At 34.3% G+C, this 25,956-nt stretch overlaps 1 protein-coding gene across 1 annotated transcript; it reads right to left on the bottom strand.

Annotated features, from left to right (window-relative positions):
• Window positions 1-2,094: 2,094 nt before the first annotated feature.
• On the bottom strand, window positions 2,095-25,169 carry LOC147079606 (uncharacterized). Its single transcript, XM_085942379.1, has 4 exons — window positions 25,062-25,169; window positions 15,643-15,970; window positions 4,263-4,469; window positions 2,095-2,698 (listed from the first exon to the last, which is right to left on the bottom strand). Exons 2-4 carry the CDS (start codon window positions 15,961-15,963, stop codon window positions 2,222-2,224), a joined length of 1,005 nt encoding a protein of 334 aa, XP_085798505.1. The 5' UTR covers window positions 15,964-15,970; window positions 25,062-25,169; the 3' UTR covers window positions 2,095-2,221.
• Window positions 25,170-25,956: the final 787 nt, after the last annotated feature.

Raw genomic sequence — 25,956 nt, 5'->3', positions numbered from 1 at the left:
CTAAAGAGCATTTTATGCATAAAACGGCGATGGAAGGATTTTGGCGGGATATGAGAAACATGAATGTGGCATCCATATCTTCGCTCGTGATTTACTATTAAGGGGTCCTCCATGCCCGTAGAAACGTGGAGGTATCAATACTATAGTTTAGAATTGTTCCGTTGCCTAGGCAGCGAATTTATTATTGTCGGCCATTTTCAATTCCTTACGTAAACAAACTATTAAACGTCAGAGTGACAGTTGGTACTTTAAAAATGAAGACAACGAGAAACCATTATATATTTTAGTAATATAAGTTAAAGTGTATAGAAATAAACCAAGAGCGTTCCAATAAGCGGTCCTTTTTCTCGAGTGTGTAATTTAACGAGATAATTAAGAGCTATTCAAAGAATCTAGGTTATCACAAGTTTTGTTTTTGTTTTGTTACGTCAAAGAAGCATAACTTCTAACGCGCATACATGAGTACACACACACCGATTTTTTAAATGTAATTTTCTGTATAAGATAGCCGAAAACAAATAATACAATAGGTAAGTAGATACCTAACGCATTGGCAGACAAGGAGTGATTAAAAACGGAAGGCGCCGGCATTCAAAGTCGTTTTAAGGGCGGCACTTTCCCTAGGAACGTCACTGTATAATATAATAGTTGTCCAGTTACAATGAATCAATGAATGTTGTTTTTCAGCAAGTTATTAGTAGATGATTGTGTAGTATGGCAATGTTAGATTTTTTATGTATTTGTCTTTAAACTGTTTTGTTCTCTTGCCTCGTTTAAATTAATTTGCTCCAACGTCCACGATTCATTTAAACTGGGCAATTTGCTTTTCTCGTGAATATCTTTTTTTAATGATTTTCAGTATTTTTTCTATTTTTCATTCCGTCAAGATTACTACTTACATAATATATAATATTTTCTCTTTTAATCCTTTTGATAGCTATTTACAATATATTCTTTATAAATGTATTTAATTTCATTTTATTATACTTGTGTGTCCACCTGTTATTGAGACCATCACATTTTTTTTTTTAAATTTATAATATTATTTTTGTACCTACTTATTATTCTATGATTGATCCTGATGGTTGACCTAAATAAATAAATACTTACCTATTTAAATAAACTAAAACTTTTTTAAGAATCTAGAAACTAGATTTTAGGAGAAAATTTGAAGATTTAATGGAAATCTAGTACTTTATCGTGTCAAGTTGCTTACTTTCTTAACTTGTCTAGTACTTATATGTTTGTCGACGGGAGTCAGGTGACGACGAATCATTTTATATCCTCGGCAGGCGACGCGTTGCCAATCCATGGTGTAGTTATTTGTGTAGATATATCAATTGTCATTCATTATTTTGTATCATCGTGAATCTGTTATCTGTATCAGTTTTATTGTTTTGTATGGACTTTCAAATAAATTATAAAGTGTGGTATAGTCCAGGATCCCATAGACTTTTTGCATACATAATATGCGGAACGCATTGTGACAATTTGAATAGGTTTTAGGGGTCACAAAGATATATAATGTCGATGTTGCCAGGCGATATTAGTGGTCATTTTTTTTTATTGAGGTTTTAATTTTTTTTCTTATAACCCTCCAAAAATTGTTCTGAATTCTTCAATAAAACCAAGACCGAATCACGGATCGATTGAAAATACAATAATTGTACCATGCCATCGGCATGGTGGTAGAACGGTTCGTCCCATTTGACAAAATAAAAATAGCGGTTAGTGCAATGTGTGTAATAAAATTCTTTTATTTAGTAGCATTTTTGTATAGAATCACCCAGATTTGTTTCTTTACTATATCTATGTATCATGTTGGAACTGGATTGTATTGTTGTTTGATTTAATAAAACGCAAAAAAAAATTGTAGTATTTATTCCACTTTAATAAATAAATTTGGACCGATTTCGTCCGCCTCAGAGGGACATTTTCAACTGAAAGTTTTTGAACTTTTTTAAAGTGGAATAAGTATTACAAAAAATGCGTTTTATTAAATCAAACAACAAAAGATATTTACATTTTATACCTATATCTGGTTTAATGGAAGGACATAGGTACCTACTGTTTTAAAATAAATAAAATCATTATGCACATACATACGTATATTTTTATTATATAATTAAGAAATCAATGTTGTTTGTACAAATAATATAAATTGTATAAGTACATAGTCTATGTGTAGGCACACTTATTTTCTAAATCTAATGGTTACATTTTATTCATCTTCATATTTTGTTTGCATTTCACTAGTTCCAGGAGTATTGATCAAATTCTCAATACTAAAATTGTAAGGCTTTCGTTTCTCACTTGTAGATCTATCACAAAATTGAGTAACGCCACGGATTTTGTATTCCATAGCTGTAAAATCTGGTGACAAACCAATCCCAAAAAACGACTGAGCTGGAAACGATCCTAATCCTGGGAGATTGTGATATTGAATTGGTTCGTGCAGCAAGGGGATGATTCTTTTGTCATCAGTAATATTAGGATTATTCTGTTTGTGTTTATTTTGATGATAGTTAGGTTCCAAGCATTGCCGACAGCGGGCTTCAATATCTTGAAGTGTTCTCTTCTCGTGTGGCTCGTGGCATAATCTGAATTTTGAGTCTTGCTGAAGAATAATATTGTCATGCTGTCCATTGACTATTATCATATTGGATGGTGCGAAGTCTTTGGTGGTTGTCACAATTTTCTAAAATAATATAAACAAATCTATAATTAGAACCTATTTTATGTTATGCTTATGAACATTTCGTTAGACATCAAAATTAATACAGACTCTCTGAAATTAAATTTAATTCAGGGCTGTGTAAACATTTGCATTTCATGGGCTGCTTTTAATTTTTCATGTGTGCTGCAGTACACCATATATTTAATACAGAATACCTACTAATGATACCTACATATGTTGTTAAAATAATGTATCTATTTCAAAACAAAATGATAAATCAATATCAAATAAAGAGTAATTTATTTTAAAATGGAATAAGGCCCGTTTCAGACGGGACACCGGTGTCGCGCTCGTATATAATAAGGAGGCCTTTGTATTATGTTTATGAACGCCCCAGAGATAATGAGTCAACGCGTGTCCGGTACACTTTTCCGTCGGCCACTACATTCACAAGCCGCCGATACGTTTGTTTTTATGACCGCAGCCAGTTTTATGTTCTACTTTATAACGCGAAACTATGTATTGACTCATTAGCTCTAGGGCGATCCTAAAAATAATACAAAGGCCTCCTATATTATATCGAGCGTGACACCGGTGTCCCGTCTGAAACGGGCCTAAGAGTTCGTAAGTAGTGGATAAAGACTCGCATTGTACATTAATTCTGTGTAAATGTATAAGATAAATAATAGCTGTATCCTATACATCATAAATAATTATATATATTATAAAATAGTAATTAGGCACTAACTGCTAACACATTTTTCTAAGTAGTACCTACACTGAAATAAACGAAGACAGTGTTGCCAACAAATAAAAACTTAACGATAACATTTTTCAAAATTATAGTACACTTAATATCATGGCTCCCACAAAGGGGGGGCTGACAGAGCTCTAGCCTGGGAGCCCGGACTCTGAAGGGGCCCGGCGTGGCGAATCGACCAGATAAGTGAGATAAACACACATCACAATTTGCTCTAACAGTAAAAAAGCGTCGCCTGCGGCGCTATTTTCCTTCAATAATATTATTATTTTAAATTATGTGCTTGTACGATACAATTTTTAATTGTGTATGCGATACTCGACAATATTCTATAATTCAAATGGATGTATTATACAAAAACACTAGATACACACATTACTTTTACCAGGTAAACCATTTGAAAAACGCAACTGTAGATCGTCACAGTGCCTTTATCCTTAGCGATAGGTAGGGGGGGGGCTACAAAGATCCTAGCCTTGGGCCTCGCTTGAGGATGTGGTGCACATGCTTAATATACTTAGTATTAAATAATATGTATTTATTGGTATATTATTGTAAAAAAATATATAGTATTTCCGTAATAAGTGTACCTAATAGGTACTCGGGGGATTTTTAAGTTTACTTTCCGAAAAGGCTAACGATATATCACTTTGTGGGTAAGTAAGTAGGTAATATTTTAAAGAGTTAACAAAACACGGTTTGCAATTTAAAGAAACCGCAAAAAGTGACCAAAGAGTACCTATTTCTGAATTATTGGTGATTGGAGAGAAACCAGATAAAAAGTGACGTCAGAGGGTAACTAAATGGCAAAAAAATCATACGAACATTGAGTGAGGTTGAGTTTGGTCTTCCTTTGTGGTGCGTTGTCTTCCTCCGTCTGTAGTTCCCCTCCTCAAACATGTCTCCAGTGTCAGGATCCAGCGCCCAGTAACTTCCTTTACCACCGCTCCCTGCAGCGTCATCCTTATCTCTGGCCACCTTCAGGAAGCACTTGTTCAAGCTCAAATTGTGTCGAATTGAATTTTGCCAACCCTGTAAATAAACAACATGTAAATAATATGCTATACCAGATTTCTAAATTAAGGACGGACGTGCTCAGCGTAGGTCAAAATGGAGCTTTTATTGTATTTTGAAAGCATGATCCCGGACATTCCTTAAACGTTGTAGATAATCTATTTATATAATTTTGAAGCCTTATTATCCTTTATATTTATTTTAAACATTTGATGACTGCATAAAGTATTTTTATTACATAAAATAGTATTCTTTTAAACCTCTCCCGTTTAAAAAAAAGATTTTTTTTCGGTTAGGTACATGTTCAAACACGCGCGTTAACATGATCTTACTCCCTACTTCAATTTTAGTTTGTCAATTTATGGCTACGGCCATATATGTTGTAGCTTAACCACTGGGGGATGACAAAAGATATGGCGTATTTAAAAAAAAAACACTACCTTATTATTAGGTCAATAATTATTATAAATCAATCATTATTCGTAGAATGTTTATCACACTTGAATAGTCAAAGACATAGCTTATAATTAGTATCTTTAGAATTATCTTCAAATGTGTTAATCTTGCCGATTTTTTGAATAATAAAATGCCTAATTCTTGTCAAATTTGGGATCACAGAGATTATAAAATATAATTTTTTATCGTAAATATTTTACAAAAATTATCTCGACTTAAATTATACTAATGGTTTTATAAATGCGTTCAAAAATTAATAAATGTAAAAAATCTTAACACCACTGCACAGTTATGTACCGAAATATGACTATATTCTAAAACATTAGAGCAAGAGGTTTAAAAGAATACTATTTTATGTAATAAAAATACTTTATGCAGTCATCAAATGTTTAAAATAAATATAAAGGATAATAAGGCTTCAAAATTATATAAATAGATTATCTACAACGTTTAAGGTATGTCCAGGATCATGCTTTGAAAATAGAACAAGAGGTCCATTTTGACCTACGCTGAGCATGTCCCCCCTTAATTAATTAATAATTAGTCAGCTACCTATATTGTTTTAAATTATGTATTCAGTTTCAATTGGGTACCTTTAGTACCTACCCAATTACAATTAGTATTGTAGGTATGCTAAAAAATAATTGAAGGCTTTTGAATTTTTGAGACTTGAAACGATAGTGTAGGAAGTATGTACACGAAAATCATGCTGCACGACCGGGAAGTGGCGATGGCTCCAAATCCTCATCCATTCACCCCACTCTAACTTTGGGGATGAACATCCACGACTTGCAGACCGCCCACCATGATTTTCGTATACTTACTGTCGTTCCAGGTAGACGAATCACAAAATAAGAAATGCACCTATATAATATTATGCTTACGAAAACCAGATGCGCGCACGGTGCCCATCAAGTGCCAAGTTATCAGTGGCGAAGGGTGGAGGTAGGCTGCTAAGATCCGCCATAAATAGTGGACACTAAACTTTGTCAGTCATACGTATTTGTTTTCATTAAACTAAGATGGTACTGGTTAGTTTTTAAAATTCAATTAAGCCCTGCGAAAACGTCATAATAGTAAAAAAAATACTCATCCATCTATAAAATATCTAAAATTATGCAATTAAATCATACATAACTTTGTTTTATCTATTATAGTTTGGTTTAGGCAGGGCCTAATGAATTAAAAAAAAATGAACCAACAATATGTATAATGTATTCTTAATCGAATGAAAACAAATACGTATGAATGAAAAAGTGTGCACAATTTTGTCGTATCGCCCAAAATATACCTACCAAAGCTATTATGGTTTGGTTAGGCAGGGTTTAATTGAATTTTAAAAACTAACCAATACCATCTGTTAATTCTAGTATTAGTTCAATAAAAACAAATATGTATGACTAACAAAGTTTAATGTGCACTTTTTATGGCGGCTCTTAACAGCCTGCCTCCACTCTTCGCCACTGCATGTTACGGAGGTGAGGAATGGGAACACGACGAATTCCTAGCATGTTACTGTGACTTTTATAGTATATTATGGTCTTAGTTATACGAATCACAAAATTAAGTGCGTCTGTCATAATATTATGTAGACGAATCCGAGGCACGCGCCCGGTGACCACCAAGTACCAAGTTACGGAGGTGAGGATTGGGAGACCAATGACTTTTCATGTATACTTAATGTGACCGTTTATTTTCTTCCTCAAAACGGGCCATCTACCAATTTTTCGGTAACAGTATGTGTATTCAAGAAAACGCATATTTATCAATGAAAAGATCATGAATGAACACGTGAAAATAAATAATTTATATTTTTCTGAAGAACAAATTTGCTCAAGTATATTTGATTTTGATGTCAAATAAGAATACAACTCTTGTCAGGACTTCTGAAAATTTACTTTGGTAGAACTGTGGCTTGCAACTGTGTTTTTTCGCTCATCCCACAACTTATTCATAAGAGAAAAGACCCATTCTACCGGTGCATTAGTGCCGGGCAGACAAAATATGATTCAAAATTATTTATGTGAAAGTTTTTGAACAATTCCACCCAACAACTTTCGGTTGAAACATTCCCAGTGTTCTATTCAGTCACTGTTTGCGGTGTAAAGTAGTTAGAAACAAGTAAATATTCATTAAATACGTCTGTATTTTGGTTAAAATATTGATAATTCCCTTTTCAATCAATGCATCCATTATATTTGAATTTCTTCCAACCTAGGTATTTTGGTTCAATTCGCCCATTCAAATATTTCCAATTGTTACCGTGGGTAGCTCTATTTATGAAAACGGGACATTTCTGCGTCCCGAAGCTGTGCTGGGGGACAACGGGATAGGCTACCTAAAAACGGGACGGTCCAGTTCAAAACGGGACGTATGGTCACGTTATGTATACTAGTATACTGTATAAATACTAGTGTATACTATTAATTGTCTATTCAATATTGTATACTATCGTATCAAAAAACAAATTGCGTCTCTATACGGATTCGGTCACAGCAGTCGATATAATATATACAGATGTTTCTGGACTAGACTTTGGAACTTTAAACATGAAACCCAACATGCATATTATTTTAATTTATTATCTTGGGAAAAATTTAAAACTCACTTTGAGAATTTTTTAGCGAGTGAACAATACAGCCATTTAAGTACAGGAGTACTACTAGGGTTGCCAACTATTTCTCAATTCAAAATCGCGATGTTTTTTAGGGTTTCTTGCCAAAAAAAAACCCAGAATTAAATTTGAGATTGGTTCCAGAAAGGTTTCAAAAAATTTCCCACTATAATGAGAATTTTTATCTACTCTGAAGTACCATTATTCATCCGATCTGTATATTTTTAGATTATTTTAGATTTATTAAAAACTTTAGATATATATATAATACGATATAAATAATTATATTACTACATATATTGGTTAGTAACATCTAAAATTACAGTATATTTTGCACCCTGATTGTGGTTTAGCCGGGATCCTGAATAGGGACTTTACCGAAAAAATCTAACGGTTGCCAACTTTCAGGGCTCGAAATAGGAATGTTTATGAAACGGAGCGCTCGACAATTTGCCGAACATATTAAAGTGTGCGAGTTTTTTTGTTACAGGTATACATTATATTAATTATCTACCTACCGTATACATACAAATGCAATAAGTCTTTAGGCATCTGACACGCACTACTACTAAAGATTTGGACAGATAATGTTTTCAGCTTCGCAGGCGAAAAAAACTATCTCTTTTAAATATGCTGTCAAATAGGGTGTTATTATATTTCCTTCCTTTATAACATGCCACATATCAGCAGTGCATGGTTTGTCTACCCCCGCAGGACGTCACTGCTATGTATTTATAAATCATATATTATTTATGAACATTTTATTAATTAAATGCGTATTATCCACAGAACAGATAATAAATAGAATACCGATAGGCTATATTCAATACGCCGCATCTTGATGCAGGGTTTTGAATATGTGAGTGACCTACGAAAATGAATCACGCATTATGGACGTGCAATAGTGTGTGTAATACATCAATATTAAGTGAGCGTAAATGCATAAACCGAGAGCAGTTTTCAGTATTCGATGTAAAACGTATTCTTGACACTTGTGTAAGTTTAACCCGGATTCTTCCTTACTCAAGTCAGTTACCTGCTATCGCCTTACCCGTTATGTATTTCAGTTCCCATTATTTCTGAGTTCCCTGGTATTATCATATAATATTCACATACATTGAAAATGGCGGAAGGCGAATCTTGCAATACTAAATTCAAATCCTATGGAATGGTACAAAGCTCCCATTAATCAAAATTTATGTCATTATTTAGTTAAGTATATAAACTGAATGTGCATTCATGTATATCGTCGCTGTTTAGGAAAATGTCACCAACTTTCAAAAAGTCAGTTTTAAGTTGAATATGTCACCCGAAACGTAAAATTAAGTTCTTTAAGATGCAAAAGTCACCATGGTACCTACATCCGTTAGTAAAATATTGCTTAAATTAGAATTATTATTTGTTTTTCACTGAATGACTGTCGATAAAATCAAGCATAAGTCATTATAAGCGAATAGACATTATTGACAATATAAAAAATAAATCTTTCATTGTAAATATAGAAGCATAAGTTACTAAACTATGTATGGTAACTTTTACTGATTTATCGTTTGAAATTGTCTAATGCTTGTCTGAAACAGGCAATAATAACTGGACAGGAATTGTTACTTTAGCTTGTCATAATAAGATCGATTTGATCCAGATTATTAACAAGCAATTGTCACCAAACCCCATTTTAGCCACATTGCTTCATTAAAAACCTTACAGTGGGTCTATTCTATACTTATCGATCGCTAAAGTGATAAAGTGATAAATATTGTCAATCATAGGGTAGGTTTGTATCAAAGTATTAGCACTTATTGTAACAATTACAATAAGTTGGTTGTATTATTGCAATAAGTGCTATATTTTAACATCACCTCTCTTGCTGCTGTTAAAATATAGCACTTATTGCAACAATTATAACCGACGTATTATAATTGTTACAATAAGTGCTAATACTTTGATACAAACCTACCCTAAGTTTGATAATATTTATCATCTTATCACTTTAGCGGTCGATGAGTATAGAATAGACCCACATATGTATTAATTAGCGTCAAAAAGTTAAAGTAACATAAAGAATTTATTAAGAAGACATAAGAAAATTATGTTATATAGATAAAACTTTAAAAACATTGAAACCTGATTTTTCCTTTATCTCCAAACTTTCAAATTGCGATATCGCGAAATGATGTATTTTGGGTTGGTGACTTTTGCCTGAACGGTGACGATATGTGTGTGAACCATTAAGTTTTGTTACTGTTACAGCACGCATTGATATACAATTCCGTTTTATAAGGAACACCTAATGGAAAAACAGAGTCTATTCTCTGTAGAATGAAATTTAATGGATGGATTGCCTAAAAATATTTGAAGAAAACAACACAAAATCTTATTATTGTTTGCATAAATATTTACGGCATGCTAAGTTTATTATTAAACTCTATTAAAAGTGTTTATTGATGTACTAAATGTTCTAATAGTTCCCGAATCGGAGCCCCATTTTCTTCCACAAGACAGAGCTGTAGCCACGAGGATTTCATGAACCGGATCTGCCCTCTAATGCGTTTTGTTCCATTTCGAGCGCTGCCAACCCTATATACGACGTCGGCTTGTCAGCCACGGTGACATTCCATTGGCCATTGGCAATGTGTATATTTATTATTTTATTAGCTTTACAATTGAATATATAATATTATATTATAATATTTTAATAGGTAATTCATTTATTAACAACTTAGGCTCGAATTCGACACTAGGGAATTTTGATAAGATGATAAAGGATAAGAATGATAAGATTGATATTAATGATAATTGATAAGTAAACAAAAGTCATCAAATCAAAGACATGACAAGTCAAGTAAATAATATGTAATGCATTTTAATACAATACGTTAGAAAAGAAGCCTTTTAACTTCAAGTAATCCATCCCAGTTGTACTCTTTCATAAAAAATACTTCTGATGTGTATGGTTAGTTTGGTCAATGCAATCATAGAATGACTATGAAATCATATGTCATAAAGATGATCGTCTGTAGCAGGCGCGCACATAGGGAGAGAAAGTTTCGGGTTCGGGTCCGGATCCCCCTCACCAGAAACGAAAGAAATAGAAATTATTTAGATAGATGAAATATTACAACTTCTTATTCTTCGACATAGGCTTATGACTGAGGATCGTGACCTGGATGATTTGACTGTCGAACAGTCTTCTGAACGACATGACTCAACTCGTTTTGGCATTGTACGATATGCAAGGCTTGGAACCTCATAAATTGGTGCAACTATCTGGGCTATACGTCAAGACAGCGCGATGGTACAAACGGACAATATTGATCCTAATAATTATGACCGTTAGGCCGTGTGCATTCGTTAAGGCTATACCTCAGTTGAGGCATGGTCTAAAAAGATCGTGGCTAGGCGATGCGCGGATTGCGCATGACGCATGTCAAACGAAATATAATTTGTCATATAAATCCAACATGTGTCCATTTAATGTTCTATCAGTAACAATAATAATATATTCATTGACATGTTTTCTTTTTAAAGTAAATTGGTAACGTTTTTAGTCATATTTACACGATTTAACAATTAATACGCCCGTCGCCATCACGAATCAAATTGACGTGTTTCCAGCTCGACGTTCTCTCTCCGAATGGAGTCCAAAATTTCGTCGCGCCTATAGTTGAAAATTATTTGCCGTTTCACTGACGCAGTGTTGCCAAGTCAAAATTTTTAATTTCAGTAGAATGTGTAAAAAAAAAATCAGTAGATTCTACAAAATGTCAGTAGATTTCTGTTTTAGACGACTCGTTTTTTCCCGGATGGTGGGAATTTTGTGGAATGAAGAAATATCAGTAGATTTCATAAAATATCAGTAGATTCAGTATATTGCCGAAAATATCAAAAAATATCAGTAGATCTACTGAAATTTCAGTAGACATGGCAACACTGCGACTGATGTATCACCTTAACCATTGGTGGGTGCGACAGGTCACAATGATTCAATACACAATATCACAATTAGGTGAGCTGCAGTACTGTTATTACTGCAGACCAGTTTTTATAGTATGGTATACATTATCCGGGAAAAGTGGTGGTTGAGGGTACGCGGGGTAAGGTCAGTGAAACATGCTCAATTTTGTTAACCGCCTTAATAAATCAATAATGAAGTAAGATTTTTTTTATAAAACACATTTTATCAAAATTAACCCCACCATAATGTTTTTCTGTATCTATATATCGTATCTGTTCTGGCAGAATACACTAACTGGAGAATACTAGTTTTGAGTAATTTGACTTTGAAGTTGTTAAAATGTTTGAAATGGTCTATCATGTGAGTTTATTAAGTAATCGTAAAAAGGATGACTTTAAAATAAAGACTGTTTATTTATTAAGAAGGTTTCCTGACGGTAAAGTTTGAAATAAGGAACATTTCGGTATAACTAACTCAATACCTATGTCATTTTTTCGAATTAGTGTCTTCTGCCAGAACAGTGACGATATTATAGTATCAAGGTTCCGAACAGGCAAAAGTAGAAAATGGATATTTCACATAATGTGTATGTTTAATAATTAATTATATTGTATACGTCAGTTCGTCAAGGCGCTTTTAGATTATTTTTTATCATTGAAACCAGAGACTTTAAAACACTTACATACCTACATGAGCGCGGACAACAACAAAACAAAGCAATAAATTTGTGTATCTCTACTTTAGTAAGCGATTTGCATTTCACGACAATTAATAATATCTGATAATATGGATTACACCCACGATAGCCGCCGGTCTATAATAGTATCGAGGGTCCCAGGTTCGAATCCTGGGTCTGGCAAGTACGCATATTGTTTTTCAATTTGTGTATGAGTCAGAGTATGGACCTAATAGGTTGAGCAAGTGGCTGACATCCATTTCTCGTACAAATAAAATTTGTTAATACAAACCTCCACCCTGTGGGGGCCCATATGATCCTATTAGAATCGGACATGGTCGAAAGAAAAAAGAAGAAGATAATACGGAATGGAGTGTCGCATATAGAATTAAATAATTTAATTTAATTTAACTATATAGGTATTTAAGTGGGCTACCTACGAAGTAGCTAACACAATTAAAATTTCTTTCCTATTCTACCAAGTGATCTAAGAAAAGATTTTTAACCTCGCAAATGATTTAAGTAAAATATAGTTAGGTAGGTATTTAAGTTTGTTTTTCGTGTGCGGTAAATTTTCCGGAAACTAGATTAATGACAGGTTTTTGGTTTATGGTCTAATTTAGTATAGTTCATAAAAAATATTTGCTTGATTGCTAATAACAATATTATACCTGTGATACTCAAATTACAAAGGAACATAAAATTGCTAAGAAACTAGTCAAATTCAGCATATATGCTTCTGCAGACCATGTTTTTAAAGAAATCAGTATTTTTTGTATAAATAATATACTACTTATACAATTACATAAGTACTTAGCTTCATTTGAGAATAAATTTTAAGGTCCTCAGACGAAAAATCATTAAAATGTCAATAAATGAATACTACACAAATTTTGATGTAGGTATATTGTATAATAGAAGTATCACCCGGCGCTGCCCGGGAGTGGAATGATATAATATTTGAAAATAAAAATTCTAAATTTAATACTTAGACTGCAAAGGATTGAATTTAAAAATGTAAAAAAATATAATATTACTAGCTGACCCGGCAAACGTTGTTCTGCCATATAAATTATTTCTAGTGAATATTTTGGTTGTTAAATAAAAAATAACGAATGTATCGTAAGTGTGTGGGGATGGGATATATGACAGAAAGAGGAATAGAGCGCTGTAGACGATGACCGCCGATAAAAACAAAAAAACATCAACCATTCATTTTCTCAATTCAAAATGAGTAATGATGTTCATAATGAATGAATTACCTATGACAGGATCTCGTTGTTTAATGTTTATGCAATATCCGTCTTGTCCCTTCCAGAAAATTAGCGGATATTGGAGAGCGTCGTATGAACGGTGTGTGTCAGCGATGAACTCCAGATTATTGTTTCTTCTTCGAATCACGATTTCTCGCGTCGATGTGCGGTCGCCAACCATGATTCCAGCAATGTCGTCAACAACAGGCGCATTGAATCGACGCACGTGCTCTCCAGCTGGTGTTTTATCAGGATTGATGACAATAGCGTGCAATTCGTGCATGTGTGCTTTGAAGAATTTCAATAATTCATTGTGCTCATTCAACAGGGCGTCCAGTTCGCCGACGATGCGCCTGGCATTAGGCGAATTGAGGCTATTGTAGCCACAACGTGCATCCACATGATTGATGTCCTCACCGCCCATGAAGTAGATTTGTAAAAATTTATGTGGTTCGTTTGACATTGGCAGCAATGAGCCTACTTTGTGGTAAACTTGGCCTTTGATTTTGAACGTAGAATGGAATTGTTGACCATTTGCCCCAGTATTGTGAACTATTTCTGTTGCTCCGAACGAAGTCATTTGGAAGCATGAATTGAATGTGCGAATGGACTTCAGGAACAGGTTTGAATCTGGAACCGTACCGATGAGCAAGACCATTCAGTGGTTCTGGTGGTATCTCAATTTCTGCTAGTTGCACTTTTCCTGATGCGCAACACATCCCGGCTGACTCATGTTTGAATTTGAGCGCATGACAATGGGGACATTCTTTGTCCATAACACCAATCAGCACTTTCGGATGAGCGGAATATTCAATATCTGGCTCGTACTCGAATGCGAGACGACGGAACGAAGCGGATGTAAATGTTCGATGTACTTGTTGGCGTTGTCGGCCATTTGCTCTGCATGTGTTTACTACGAACCGGCGCGCTTGGCTCCATTCCAATTGTCGTTGTTGATTTCGTTCAGCTCGTGCCTCTTGTGATTGGGATGCACGCAATTGCGACATGCTTACACGCACGTTTTTGTTATCTTGTTGGATTTGTTCGTCTGTTCTTTCTGCTCTACTATTTCGCATGTTTGTTGCTTTATTCGTTCGACGGCCCAAATGGCCTCCCTTGCGTCTTGCTGGCATTGTGCACTGTAATACACGCACATAAAAATAGATAAATATAAATAAATCGTACAAAATTTTGCACGCACTGCGTTGTGATATGCCGAATGAAATGTCAAAATGACGCGACGCTTTTCTTGAATTCTTCTCGGACGTAGCGCCATCTGTCATTCAACAACATAAATAATTTCGTTCTGTTTGAAATACGAACGACGGTTAAATTTGTTCATACAAAAATAATAAAATCGCGATTAAAAAATGGGAGGGTGGGGGTAGGAGGGTGAAAATTTGGGGTTATAGGTATTTTTTATGCCAAATAATAAAAAAAATACAAAAAAAAAATTGTCAAAAAAATAAAAGAAAATTTTTCTGGATAGAGATACCCTAATCATCTAGCGGTATGAAATATACTTGTTGACCTATTCTCATACCTAGCAAATATACATAAAAAAATTCATAAAAATCGGTCAAGCCATTTCGGAGGAGTTCGACCACAAACATCGTGACACGAGATTTTTATATATATAAAGATAAACTATAGGTGCGACGAAATTTTGGACTCGCTGGCAATCGGAGAGCCAAAGTCGTGCTGTGGACACATCGATTTATTTCGTGTTGGCGACGGGGGTATTAATTCTTAAATCGTGTAAAGACGACTAAAAAACGTTACCCATTTACTTGAAAAAGAAAACATGTCAATGAATTTATTATTATTGTCTACTAATAGAACAATAAACAGAACATTAAATGGACGCATGTTGGATTTTTATGACAAATTATATTTCGTTCGGCTCGCGTCATTTGCACAATCCGCGCATCGCCTAGTCACGATCTTTTTAGACCATGCCTCAACTGAGATTGTAACTTCCTTCGTTATGTACGCTTTTATGATAAAAATGCCAACTATTACAGAATAAGGAACTATCACGGTGAAAGCCCAGTTTGCCCTAGAAGTTGTCATCTGAGATTTATTTTCCAGGTTCGCAGTAAGATTTTAAAAATCCTTGCGTTAGTGTAATAAATCTTAAAGAAATGTTGTCTTATATAGTTGTTAACCAATCATATTTAGATGACGCAAAAATGTTGTTCGTAATAGCTAATGAAAACACACATCGTATTGCTTACCTGTTGATTGATCCTGTAATATGGAAATCGTGCAATTATGAACTTGTATATTCCGTTCAGAGTAAGCATTCCTTTGGGCGAAGACTTAATGGCCATGGCAATGAGGGCGATGTATGAGTAGGGCGGCTTCTCCGGAGCTGGAGGGAAGGCACTCCCGTCAATCGGGTACCACAGGGGCGCCAGATAAGGGTGGCACAGGCACATGGCACTAGCGGGGCGCACGCATCTTAAGGGTTGCTTCGGCATGACGTGCTGGATGCAGCAAAGCGATTCCGGTTTAGTTATGTCAACGAATTTTCCATAAAGAAAGTTGTCAGACATTTCGACCCTGAAAACGAATAAAACATAAACATATATGAAAATGTGTAGGTGTGTATATAACAGTGGCGAAAGTTGGGGGTAGGCTGCAGATGGTGCTGGTTAGTTTTTTAAATTCAATTAAATCCGGGAGATCCGACAAAAATAGTGCACACTTTTCCAGTCATACTTATTGGTTTTCGTTGATTTATGAATATATTATATTACAGTATAATTATTAAAATATATTATATTAAATACCAAACAGTAATCGATAAAAAATATCTTCTATCTATAAAATTTCTAAAATTATTATGGATGGTTTAATTGAATTTTAATAACTAAAAAACAATATCTACATATTGTAGCCTTAGTTCGTTGATATTGATAACTAGGCTAAGGATTTTAGGTGCTAAAAATGAATTATAGGTAGGTACCTAAAATATGTAGATATAATTGAAAAATATATGTTATTAAAATTTCATAAATATGCGCTAAAAAACAAAAATAGGTGCTAAAAATTTAAATAAGCATTACAATAAATCATATATATTTCAACAGTTTAATTTATTATTTATTCACAAACAGAAAACGCTTTATTACAATAAATAATAAAATAATGCTTCAAATTTTTGATAGTGAATTTTTGACGATTTGAGCTTAGCAAATTTTTATAAGTACACGGAAAAACTTCTTTCTACTTCTACAGATGTTATTATTGCCTATGTAAGATGAAACTATTTCTGAAGTAGAAAAAAAATAAATCTGATGGATTTTCCAAAACAGCTTTAATATTCTGCAGCATTTGAAGTCCAGTTTTTAAAAATTTAAAACACTATTTAATTGGTCCAGGAACATTGAACAATATGTACTTAAACCTAGAATATATAAAAATATGTAATTATCCAAAAATATTTAAAAATAAGTGCTAACAAATAGGGCTTAGGTACATGTTTCATAATTGTCTGAATCTGATAGATATTTTTGATATTTGGTTGTGGGGCTGCTCAAAAAAAAAAATTAAATACCTAAGAATCCTAAGCCTACTGATAACAAATACGTTTGAGTGACAAAGTTTATTCTGCACTATTTATGTAAAATTCAAATTTATTTATTTTACATATAATGAACATAACAAATTATAAATTTTAAGCGTTCACGACATGACATAAAATAAGTGTTAACAATTTTTAAAATAAAAATACAGAGAAATGTGAGTTAATAACACAATAAGTAATAAAATAAGAAAGAAATAAAATAAAAGTAGATGGAAGCACACATAGTGAACTTTGATAGTCAACAACGTCCACCTAAATTCACTCTCACGTAAGTGGAATATATCAATATCCGAAGCGATTTCATTAAACATGGTTATTGCCCTCTCAATTGGCATTACTAATGGCAGGTTAGTTCTGCACCTTGGGAGAACAAACAACGGATGCCCTCGATTCCTAAGGTAATTATCAGAGACACACAAGCCAACACCACCAAGAATGGCAGAGTTCACATTTGAGTCACACATGACAGTCTGAAAAAATATGTAACTAAATAAAGATCCCTTCTAAATTTTAAGCTACAGTGTGTAAGCATACCTAAGAGAAAGTCTAGTCGGATAGAGCCACGGATAACATCCATACAGCCGAAAGTAAATAGTCTCATAAATTTCTTTTGGCCTCTCCACCATAAGGCCGTACTTCAACTGATGCGGGGCCCAATCGATAGACCCACTCTCAAGTCTACTCTATGTCGGATCTTAACAGCCTACCTCCACTCTTTGTCACTGGTAAGTATATAATATAAATGATGAAATAATGAGACAAATGGCTTTCGACTAGATACGATTTACTATTAATCGAACTGGCGTTTAGGTACATAGTAGATAGAACTCCACTATAATGATTTCGAAATCAAGCTATTTTTCTGTTATTATTATTATTCTGTTAATGAAAATAACATTGTTTCAAGAGCAAAACATAAGATTTAATCGTCAGATTATTTAAAATATAAATTTACCTATCTAATTGGAATTTAAACACTTTCGAATAAATCTATTATGGATAGTCTAGCTAGACCATGACCGGTTCATGAACAAACTACATATTCAAATATGTTTAAACATTTTACACTTGTCTAAACACAAATAATATTCGTCCACAAAGTTTGTTTGAAACTATCGCACGCCCACACCTGCAAACATTGACATGAAATACATAAATGAAATTATGACAGTAGAAAGATACCTACGCGCTTTAATTAAAACAGTATTTCACAAGACCACGCCTTCGGCAATTCCGATAAAATACATTTTTTTTTGTTTTAAACATAGCAAACTTTTACATAAATTCAGTATTTTTGTGAACAGTTTTTATAAAGTGTTATTATTATGCATCTTGGTGTGGGCTAGGCTTTGCAGTAGCGGTGACTACCTAAATTGGAAGAAGGTCAACAGCGGTTAAAAATATTAGCCTTGCTTTTCCCTCCACCACCCGCCACGTCTCCACATCCATTATGCAGGCGTATACCGTGGCGTAACGAACGATAGGCGCTGTTCAAATTTGCGCCGAAAGTGTCCCAGAAGCAACTTTCCAAGACCTTGGTTGGCGTGCACTAGAGTATGCGTGATCCCTACTTCCATATAATGTATTACGGTCAATTCTCGATGAGAAAAGACCTTCTCGCTCGCCGTATAATGCCGCAAACTTTTTAAAAGCTGAGAAATTTATCCTCGTAGATACCAAGTCGCAATGGCCGACCGGTCCAATTGAGGGTTGGACCGACTTGAGAAGGTCTTCCCTTTCAACCGACATATGGGGGCACTCACAGAGGATGTGATCGGCATCCGGCAATTCGCCACATAAGCAAGTCGGAGATTCTATTAGGCCAAGCTGACAAGAGCGTAGAGAGAAAAATATTAACCATTGTGACGTTGCAGACGTCACCAACGGGCTAATTAACAATCATAATTAGTGGAGAGGTTTTTCTCTCGCGGGCAACACAAAAATCCTGCGGTTGGCACTTCAAGCTTCCGGGTTGGATAAGTGGTGGGGGGAATCGATGTCAGGCGATCGAATTTTGTTTGGATCTCCTTTTTTTCTGGTTGACCCTTGGGAACGAGAGGACGTGGTAGGAGCGATTCCCGCTTGGCGCCAAGCGGCTGTAAATACATATCAATTTCATTTTTTTAGTATTAATTAATTTTAAGTATTTGTTTTAATTATAACCTCACTCACATGTGGATATTTTGGTTTAAGTTAGGTTAAGTTGCTGAGGACTTATTGTGTTAATATTTTAGTTTGCAGACGCTAATATGTCTTTTGTATAACGTAAATATTTATTTATGTAAGTATTATAACATCGTCGTTTATGAACGGTGGTGATTTGACTATGGCGTCATGTCGCCATTTTTGTACCATTGACTTTTAATTACATTTTCGTTAAATACAGTGAGGTTAAATTATCACGGTGTTCCATTTAATTTAATTGTATCCCATAATATTATGTTCTTTTATGTTCTTTTCTTTCATAGAAAAGGCTTTGGCGTCCAATTCGAGTTAAGTTTTCAGTGCTCGCAATTAACCCCTGCAGCGGTATGGTAAACATTATCCATCGAATACCAATTGATTTCGATGGTCCTTTCCGTAACAGGATTGGAATTCATCAGAGAGATAGTGCGAAAACCCAGTACCCTGAGCTAGCGGTGCCTGTTATCCACATAGCTTGGATAACAGTGTTAAATGGTGGTCGGATGTTATTTGCCTTTAACACCATTTACATCATGGGTGGCCAACCCGCGGCCCGCGGGCCGCATGTGGCCCACTGGGTGTCAACTTGTGGCCCGTGGAGCAGTGAGAAAATAAAAATAATAATAAATCAAATGCTACCGCTAGATGTGCTAATTTCGCAAATTGGGATCAAATATTGGCTCAAGACTTTAAAAAGCACCGTGTGCTTTTTGCTGCATTTGCAACGCCATTCTCCGTAGACGTGAATTTATTACCGGGAAATTTACAAATGGAACATTGTGAAATATGTTGCGATGAACAGTTAAAGGAGAAATTCCATCAGGTTGGTTTGGAAGAGTTTTACAAGACATATTTGGACAAGGAGAAATATTCTGCATTTTACAAACATGCTCTAATAATGACTTCGCTATTTGGAAACACTTACACGTGTGAATAGCTTTTTAGTCGGATGAAGCATATCAAATCCCGAGTGAGAACACGAATCACTGATGTGCATTTGGAAAACTGTTTGCATATAGGAACAACCTCACTCGATATCGATATTGATGCACTTAGTTCTGCCACACAAAATCAAACTTCTCACTAAAATTTCTTATTTTTATATTATTTTGTTTATTTTTTATTATTTAAAAAAAGTCTAATCTAATAAATATGTTTGATTCTCATTTATGTTTTATTTTATTAATAATTATATATTTCTTTTTTGTTTTTTATAATAAAAAAATCGGTTGGTAGTATAACAATAATATGTACTTAGGTATTTGATATCGCTATTTAAAAAAATAACCATTCCCTACCCGCTGAGTACAATAATATGTACCTTTATAATATTGATTAAAACTCACAGTCTACATAAAATTATATATGTTTGACATATTATAATGTATGTAAGTACATAAGATTAAGATAATTTAATGACATACAACAGGTAAAATTTGTTATAGGTACATCATATTTGTTTGGATGCTATAAGATAAACAACAAGTCATAATGTGCAGTTCACTGTCCGCTTTGCAGTTTTCGATAGTTTAAAATTTTTCATTGCGCTAATAATTTTCATAGACGTTTTAGTTAACAATATTAGCGAATTATTTCATACGTACTATATATTTATAGATATTCATATTTTTTCGCAATATATATACGAGGGTTGTCCAATAATTAAAGACTTTTATTATTTAAAAAATCAGGAAAAATTATTTTTTATAAAAAAAGCCTACAAAATTTTAGGTACATATTCTCACTATTTTTCGACGTAGTCCCCGTTACGATCGAAGCACTTGGTGAGCCGTGGCACTAGGTCCTTGATTCCTATGTCGTAGAACTCCGCCGCCGCCGTCCTCAAAAATGTTTTCATCTCTTCCTCCACGTCCTCGTCGGTCTCGAAGCATTTTCCGGCCAAATGTGGCTTCAGGTGAAGAAAAAGATGGAAATAACTCGGCGCCAGGTCGGGGGGCTATGAGCACGCTGACGTAGGACATCCCATTTGAATGAGTCCAAAAGGTTCAAAAACACCTAAGCGCTTTTCACACGATTTTGTTTGTGAGCTTCCGTCAGCATTTTGAACACATCTTTGCATACCCCAATTATACCCTCAAAATCGTTTGTATGGTAGACTTACTGACGTCTGGGATCAAAATTTCGAGCTCACGGACTGTCAGACGGCGATCTTCACGAATTTTATCATTGATTTTCTTTAACAAACGTCACTAATTGAGGACCTCCTTTCTCTCCCCTCCTCATTATGAACACTCGTTCTGCCACTCAAAAACTCAGTACACCATTTTCTGACATTCCGCTGGTTCATCACATTACCATAATTGAATGTGAGACGACGATGGATTTCCACAGGGTGGACTCCTTCCTGGTTAAGAAACCGAATGATTGAACGCACCTCACAGGCGACGGGATTCGACAGCGGAGCGTCCATCTCAAACGAAGCAGCTACCGAGCCGGCTCACCACTCGTTCTGGAGAGGGAAATCTACGCTACACGCCAGTGCTACTATCTTTTAGAAATAACATCGCGTCGCTAAAAATGAATAAAAGTCTTTGATTTTGGGTAACCTTGGTATATATTATATAATTATAATAAGTAACAACTCACTAATTAAAAGTGTAGCAATTATGTTAGACAAATTATTCTCATAATTAACAATACACATTAGGCACACATTAAATAATCATACATTTACAGTTTTCACCAGTGCAATTATATATCTATATACCATTATCATCTATTATACCCAATTATTTTCTGAAAAATAATAATATATAAGTACCTACATACCTAGTGACACTTTTTAAAGCAGAATCGACCAAATTTTTACAGAACATCTCTATGATAAACGCCCTTTACGTACTATGATTTGGTTAGGGTTAGGTTAGGCGATTTGGCCAATTTGCTTACATCAAGTTAGTGTAATACCAGGTCTTGTGTAGGTGCAGTGCAGTAATGCAGTGATTGTCAACCGGTGGTAACCAGAATTTTTCTGGTGGTTCGCGAATATTTGGCGTCCAAATACGTATTCTAAAAATTCCAATAAAATCTTTAAAACCTGTGCATCTGGAAGTGTTTGTGCATTGTGTTTTTGTTCTTAAAAAAGATTAATGGTTTTACGTGACGAAATCAACCGCGATCAAACGTTATGTATGTTACTATACAAATAATATTTTTTATTTCTGCGCTAGTGGTCCGCTAAACGTTTCTCCTATTTTTAGTGGTCCGCAGGTTTAAAAAGGTTGAGAAATACTAAGACACCAAGACACACATTATACTCTAATGTATAAGGTACTTCTTTCAGTTTTAATGCCCAATTTGCTTTTCTCAATTAAATAGCGAATGCTGTTGGCGCGATCCGAAAAGATTGGCGTTTCGGTCAAACAAGAAACATTCAATTTAATTTATTGTATTAGGAAAAATATACAGTTACATACCTACATTGATAATAAAATAATACAAGGAAAAATATTGCAACCAGTAAAGTTTCCAAAGATAAAAGATAATATAATAAAGATTAGCGATTAGGTATATAAAATATAAAGAAATCACTACACCGATCTGTTCCCAAATGGCCAACATCCCTACCGGACTGTAGATTGTCACAATTATTGTTGAATATCAATAGACCAAAGAAATAATACGTAAAACCATACTAAACTTATACATTTTTGTCAGTGACGTCCCTAGACAAAATGCCGCCCATTTGTTTATACTTACAGTATTTTTTATCATCCTTTCAAGACTAAAATATCAAAGAAATGTGTTGTATGGATACATTACTAACAAAATATACACCACTAAATATAATTTAAATGCCATATTTGCTTCAATAGACAATACAGCGAGTCCACGGTTTCAAATACATTTACAATACATTTAAAATACAAATACATAACTTCCAAAACTCACGAGTGACTGGCAAAAATATTTGGATAAATTTTAAATTAGGTAAGTATGTACTACCTATAAATATTCTCAAATCTGCACGTGTAATTGCTGGTCATCGAGGACGTGACGTCCAAGTACAACGGAAGTAAGCTAGACATCGCGAACCCGACAAAAAATACAGTCCTGTTAAACCTTGTTTGTTAATTAATACGTTTTGTTTCGAACCAGTGAGCTGATTTTTTTAATGGAACGATATTTCCGTTATTACTAAGTATGGGTGGCTATTTCTAAATATACCTAATTATTCTCCTCGATTTGCCGCTCTTCGAGTAACTGCCGCCCCCAAGCGACGCTCAAACTGCCTACCCCTACGGGACGTCACTGATTTTTGTGGATATAAAGTGGTTGGACCATGTCACCGAAAATGCTAAGGCCGTCGGTATCAGCCAGTTGGAATAGAGTTGCGCGTCATAGGGGAAAATGTGGAAGATTCTTGGATGAGGCTACAAACGCATTGAATTTTCAAACTAATTATAATGATTATGAAAGGTTTATTTGGCAATTTAGATAGGTAACTACCAGCGACATAGCATTAAATAAAATAGTTCCGGATCGCTGAGTATTTAAAATCCTAGCCCTCTCATCAGAAAGTAGATTCTTCAATATTGCAATGTTTAAGTACCTACCTACCGAAATTTTAATTTTTCACAATTTTCGTATTGATGACCCAGTATTAAACGGTAACAAGTCAAAAATTCGACATTTTGCGATATTGGTATCAAAATATTCATAAAAATATGCTCTTGCCATTTTTGTACAGCACAAATTCGAAAAAAAAAATTAGATACCTTGAGAACCAAAAAACCGATATAAAATTTTACAAACTTTCAAACGAAACCAGTTTTGTACAGATCCATTTCGAATTGTTTTCATTTGAAACTGGCGATTGACCATACGTTTCAATTTCGAATAGATACATTCTGTGTTATAAAATATTCAAATATTAAAACATGATTATCTCAAAACTACGTTTTTTGAGTTGTTACTGTTTAATACTGGGCCATAGATATAATCACCTAGGAATTGAACTGACTAATCGCTTCTCACACTTTTTACGCTCAGTTCACTAGATATGGATATTTTCCCAAGTTAAATATGACCATGATATATTTTTTTATATTCACATGATCAAAATGTGTTATGTGAAATATAATATTGACGAAAACTGGTTAAAAAGTGCCGGAGCGCGCTCCAGTCTGGAAAAAAGTAACTGGTCGTCGACCGAGTGCACTTCAATCCCAGTACACCACCGACGGCCACAGATTATTTTCTTTAAATAAACATTACGGTGTTAATAACTTTGTATGTAATATTATGTAGATATGCATCGATCAGTGAAGATCGATCCACTGTTCAGTGAAAGCTTCCTAAAATGATTTCACTCGCGGGATTCGAATCCAAACCAACTCATCTGCATGTCCACAAAACATACATTGAATTGACGTTAACATTGACGTAATAACTTAAATAACTGATAACTAAGTTTTTAGCAATATTCAACGATTTGAGTTTATTAACTTTTGTTTATTATTTAATTTTGTAGATATTCACTTAACGCACGTCCATGCCATGATGCAGTTAAATAGTTTTACTAAATTATTATCAAAATGTTTGTATCATTGTCACCACACGTAAAAGAATATTTTACGAATCGTAATACGCTCAATCTCTTGAAAAGATTATGTAGTACATACGTATACTGAAATACTAAGTTAAGTCTTCACAATTATGAGAGAACTATCAAGGCTATCAAATAACGTACAGTGTTTAGGTAGGTAACAAATTTTACACAACACTACATAATATTACATTTTAAAAATCACATAACGTTATTTAATTATTTATATAAATAAGTAAAGTAACTATAAATAAATATGTAAAGGAACTTTGGCTGTACAATTTGATTATAATATTCACTTATTTACTTACGAGTGTATTTCTATAAAAGGAACATTGGTCACAAAACTACGTCAATTTCCGCCTTTCCACTGTACGATCTGAAACACGACTGACATAGACTAATATACTTTTACGACTGAACTGATAATAAATCCACGGATGTTATGTAGTTGATGTTTGGTGGTTATCCTTCTGAAATCACTCCCAGTAGGCGTTAAGTAAAACAAATAGGCTGAAAACACATTATCGAGTACGCCTCTAAGTCCAGAGTCAAATCTGATAGAGAAATCAGGAAAGTTATATTTCATAGGACATAAAATATTCATATATTATAATATAATATTTTAAGTCAATACGATGAGAATTTTTATCTATCGTTAACGTGACAATGCTAGGCGATACTTCAGTGAAACGGCAAATAATTATCAACTATAGGCGCGACGAAATTTTGGACTCGCTGCCAGTCTGACAGCGAACGCCGAGGTGTCAATACGTTATTTTGTTTCGTGATGGCGACGGGGGTATTAATTCTTGAATCGTGTAAAGATGAATAAAAACGTTACCCATTTACTTTACAAAGATAACATGTCAATGAATATATTATTATTGTTACTAATAGAACAATTAACAGAACATTAAATGGACGCATGTTGGATTTATATGACAAATTATATTTCGGTCGGCATGCGTCATTTGCACCCGCGACCCGCAATCCGGGCATCGCTTAGCCACGATCTTTTTAGACCGTGCCTCAGCTGATGTACAGCCTTAATTAAATTACTATACGTGTGTAAAGATTATACGGTATAGTCAGCGGCGATTTTCTTTGACGCAGATGACGCAATGGATTCGTAAGAAATTTTAAAGGGGACCAATCTGTCATATATATAAAATAATAAAACATCTTAAAAACATCTATTTTTCT

This window comes from Rhyacophila brunnea, unplaced genomic scaffold (assembly GCF_057557595.1).
Source record: "Rhyacophila brunnea isolate RB1 unplaced genomic scaffold, BYU_Rbru_1.0 scaffold_1, whole genome shotgun sequence".
Taxonomy (NCBI): Eukaryota; Metazoa; Arthropoda; class Insecta; order Trichoptera; family Rhyacophilidae; genus Rhyacophila; species Rhyacophila brunnea.
Note: the sequence above shows the minus strand (reverse complement) of the source record. Positions and strands in the feature narration are given on the sequence as shown.

What these genes read in the sequence shown, in the direction of transcription:
- LOC147079606 (XM_085942379.1), bottom strand. Translation starts at nt 15,963, where the DNA reads ATGTCTGACAACTTTCTTTATGGAAAATTCGTTGACATAACTAAACCG. An exon ending in ATTACAGGATCAATCAACAG is followed by an intron (nt 4,470 to 15,642) that starts GTAAGCAATACG and finishes GTTTATTTACAG; the next exon opens with GGTTGGCAAAATTCAATTCG. An exon ending in CAAACTCAACCTCACTCAAT is followed by an intron (nt 2,699 to 4,262) that starts GTTCGTATGATT and finishes ATATTATTTTAG; the next exon opens with AAAATTGTGACAACCACCAA.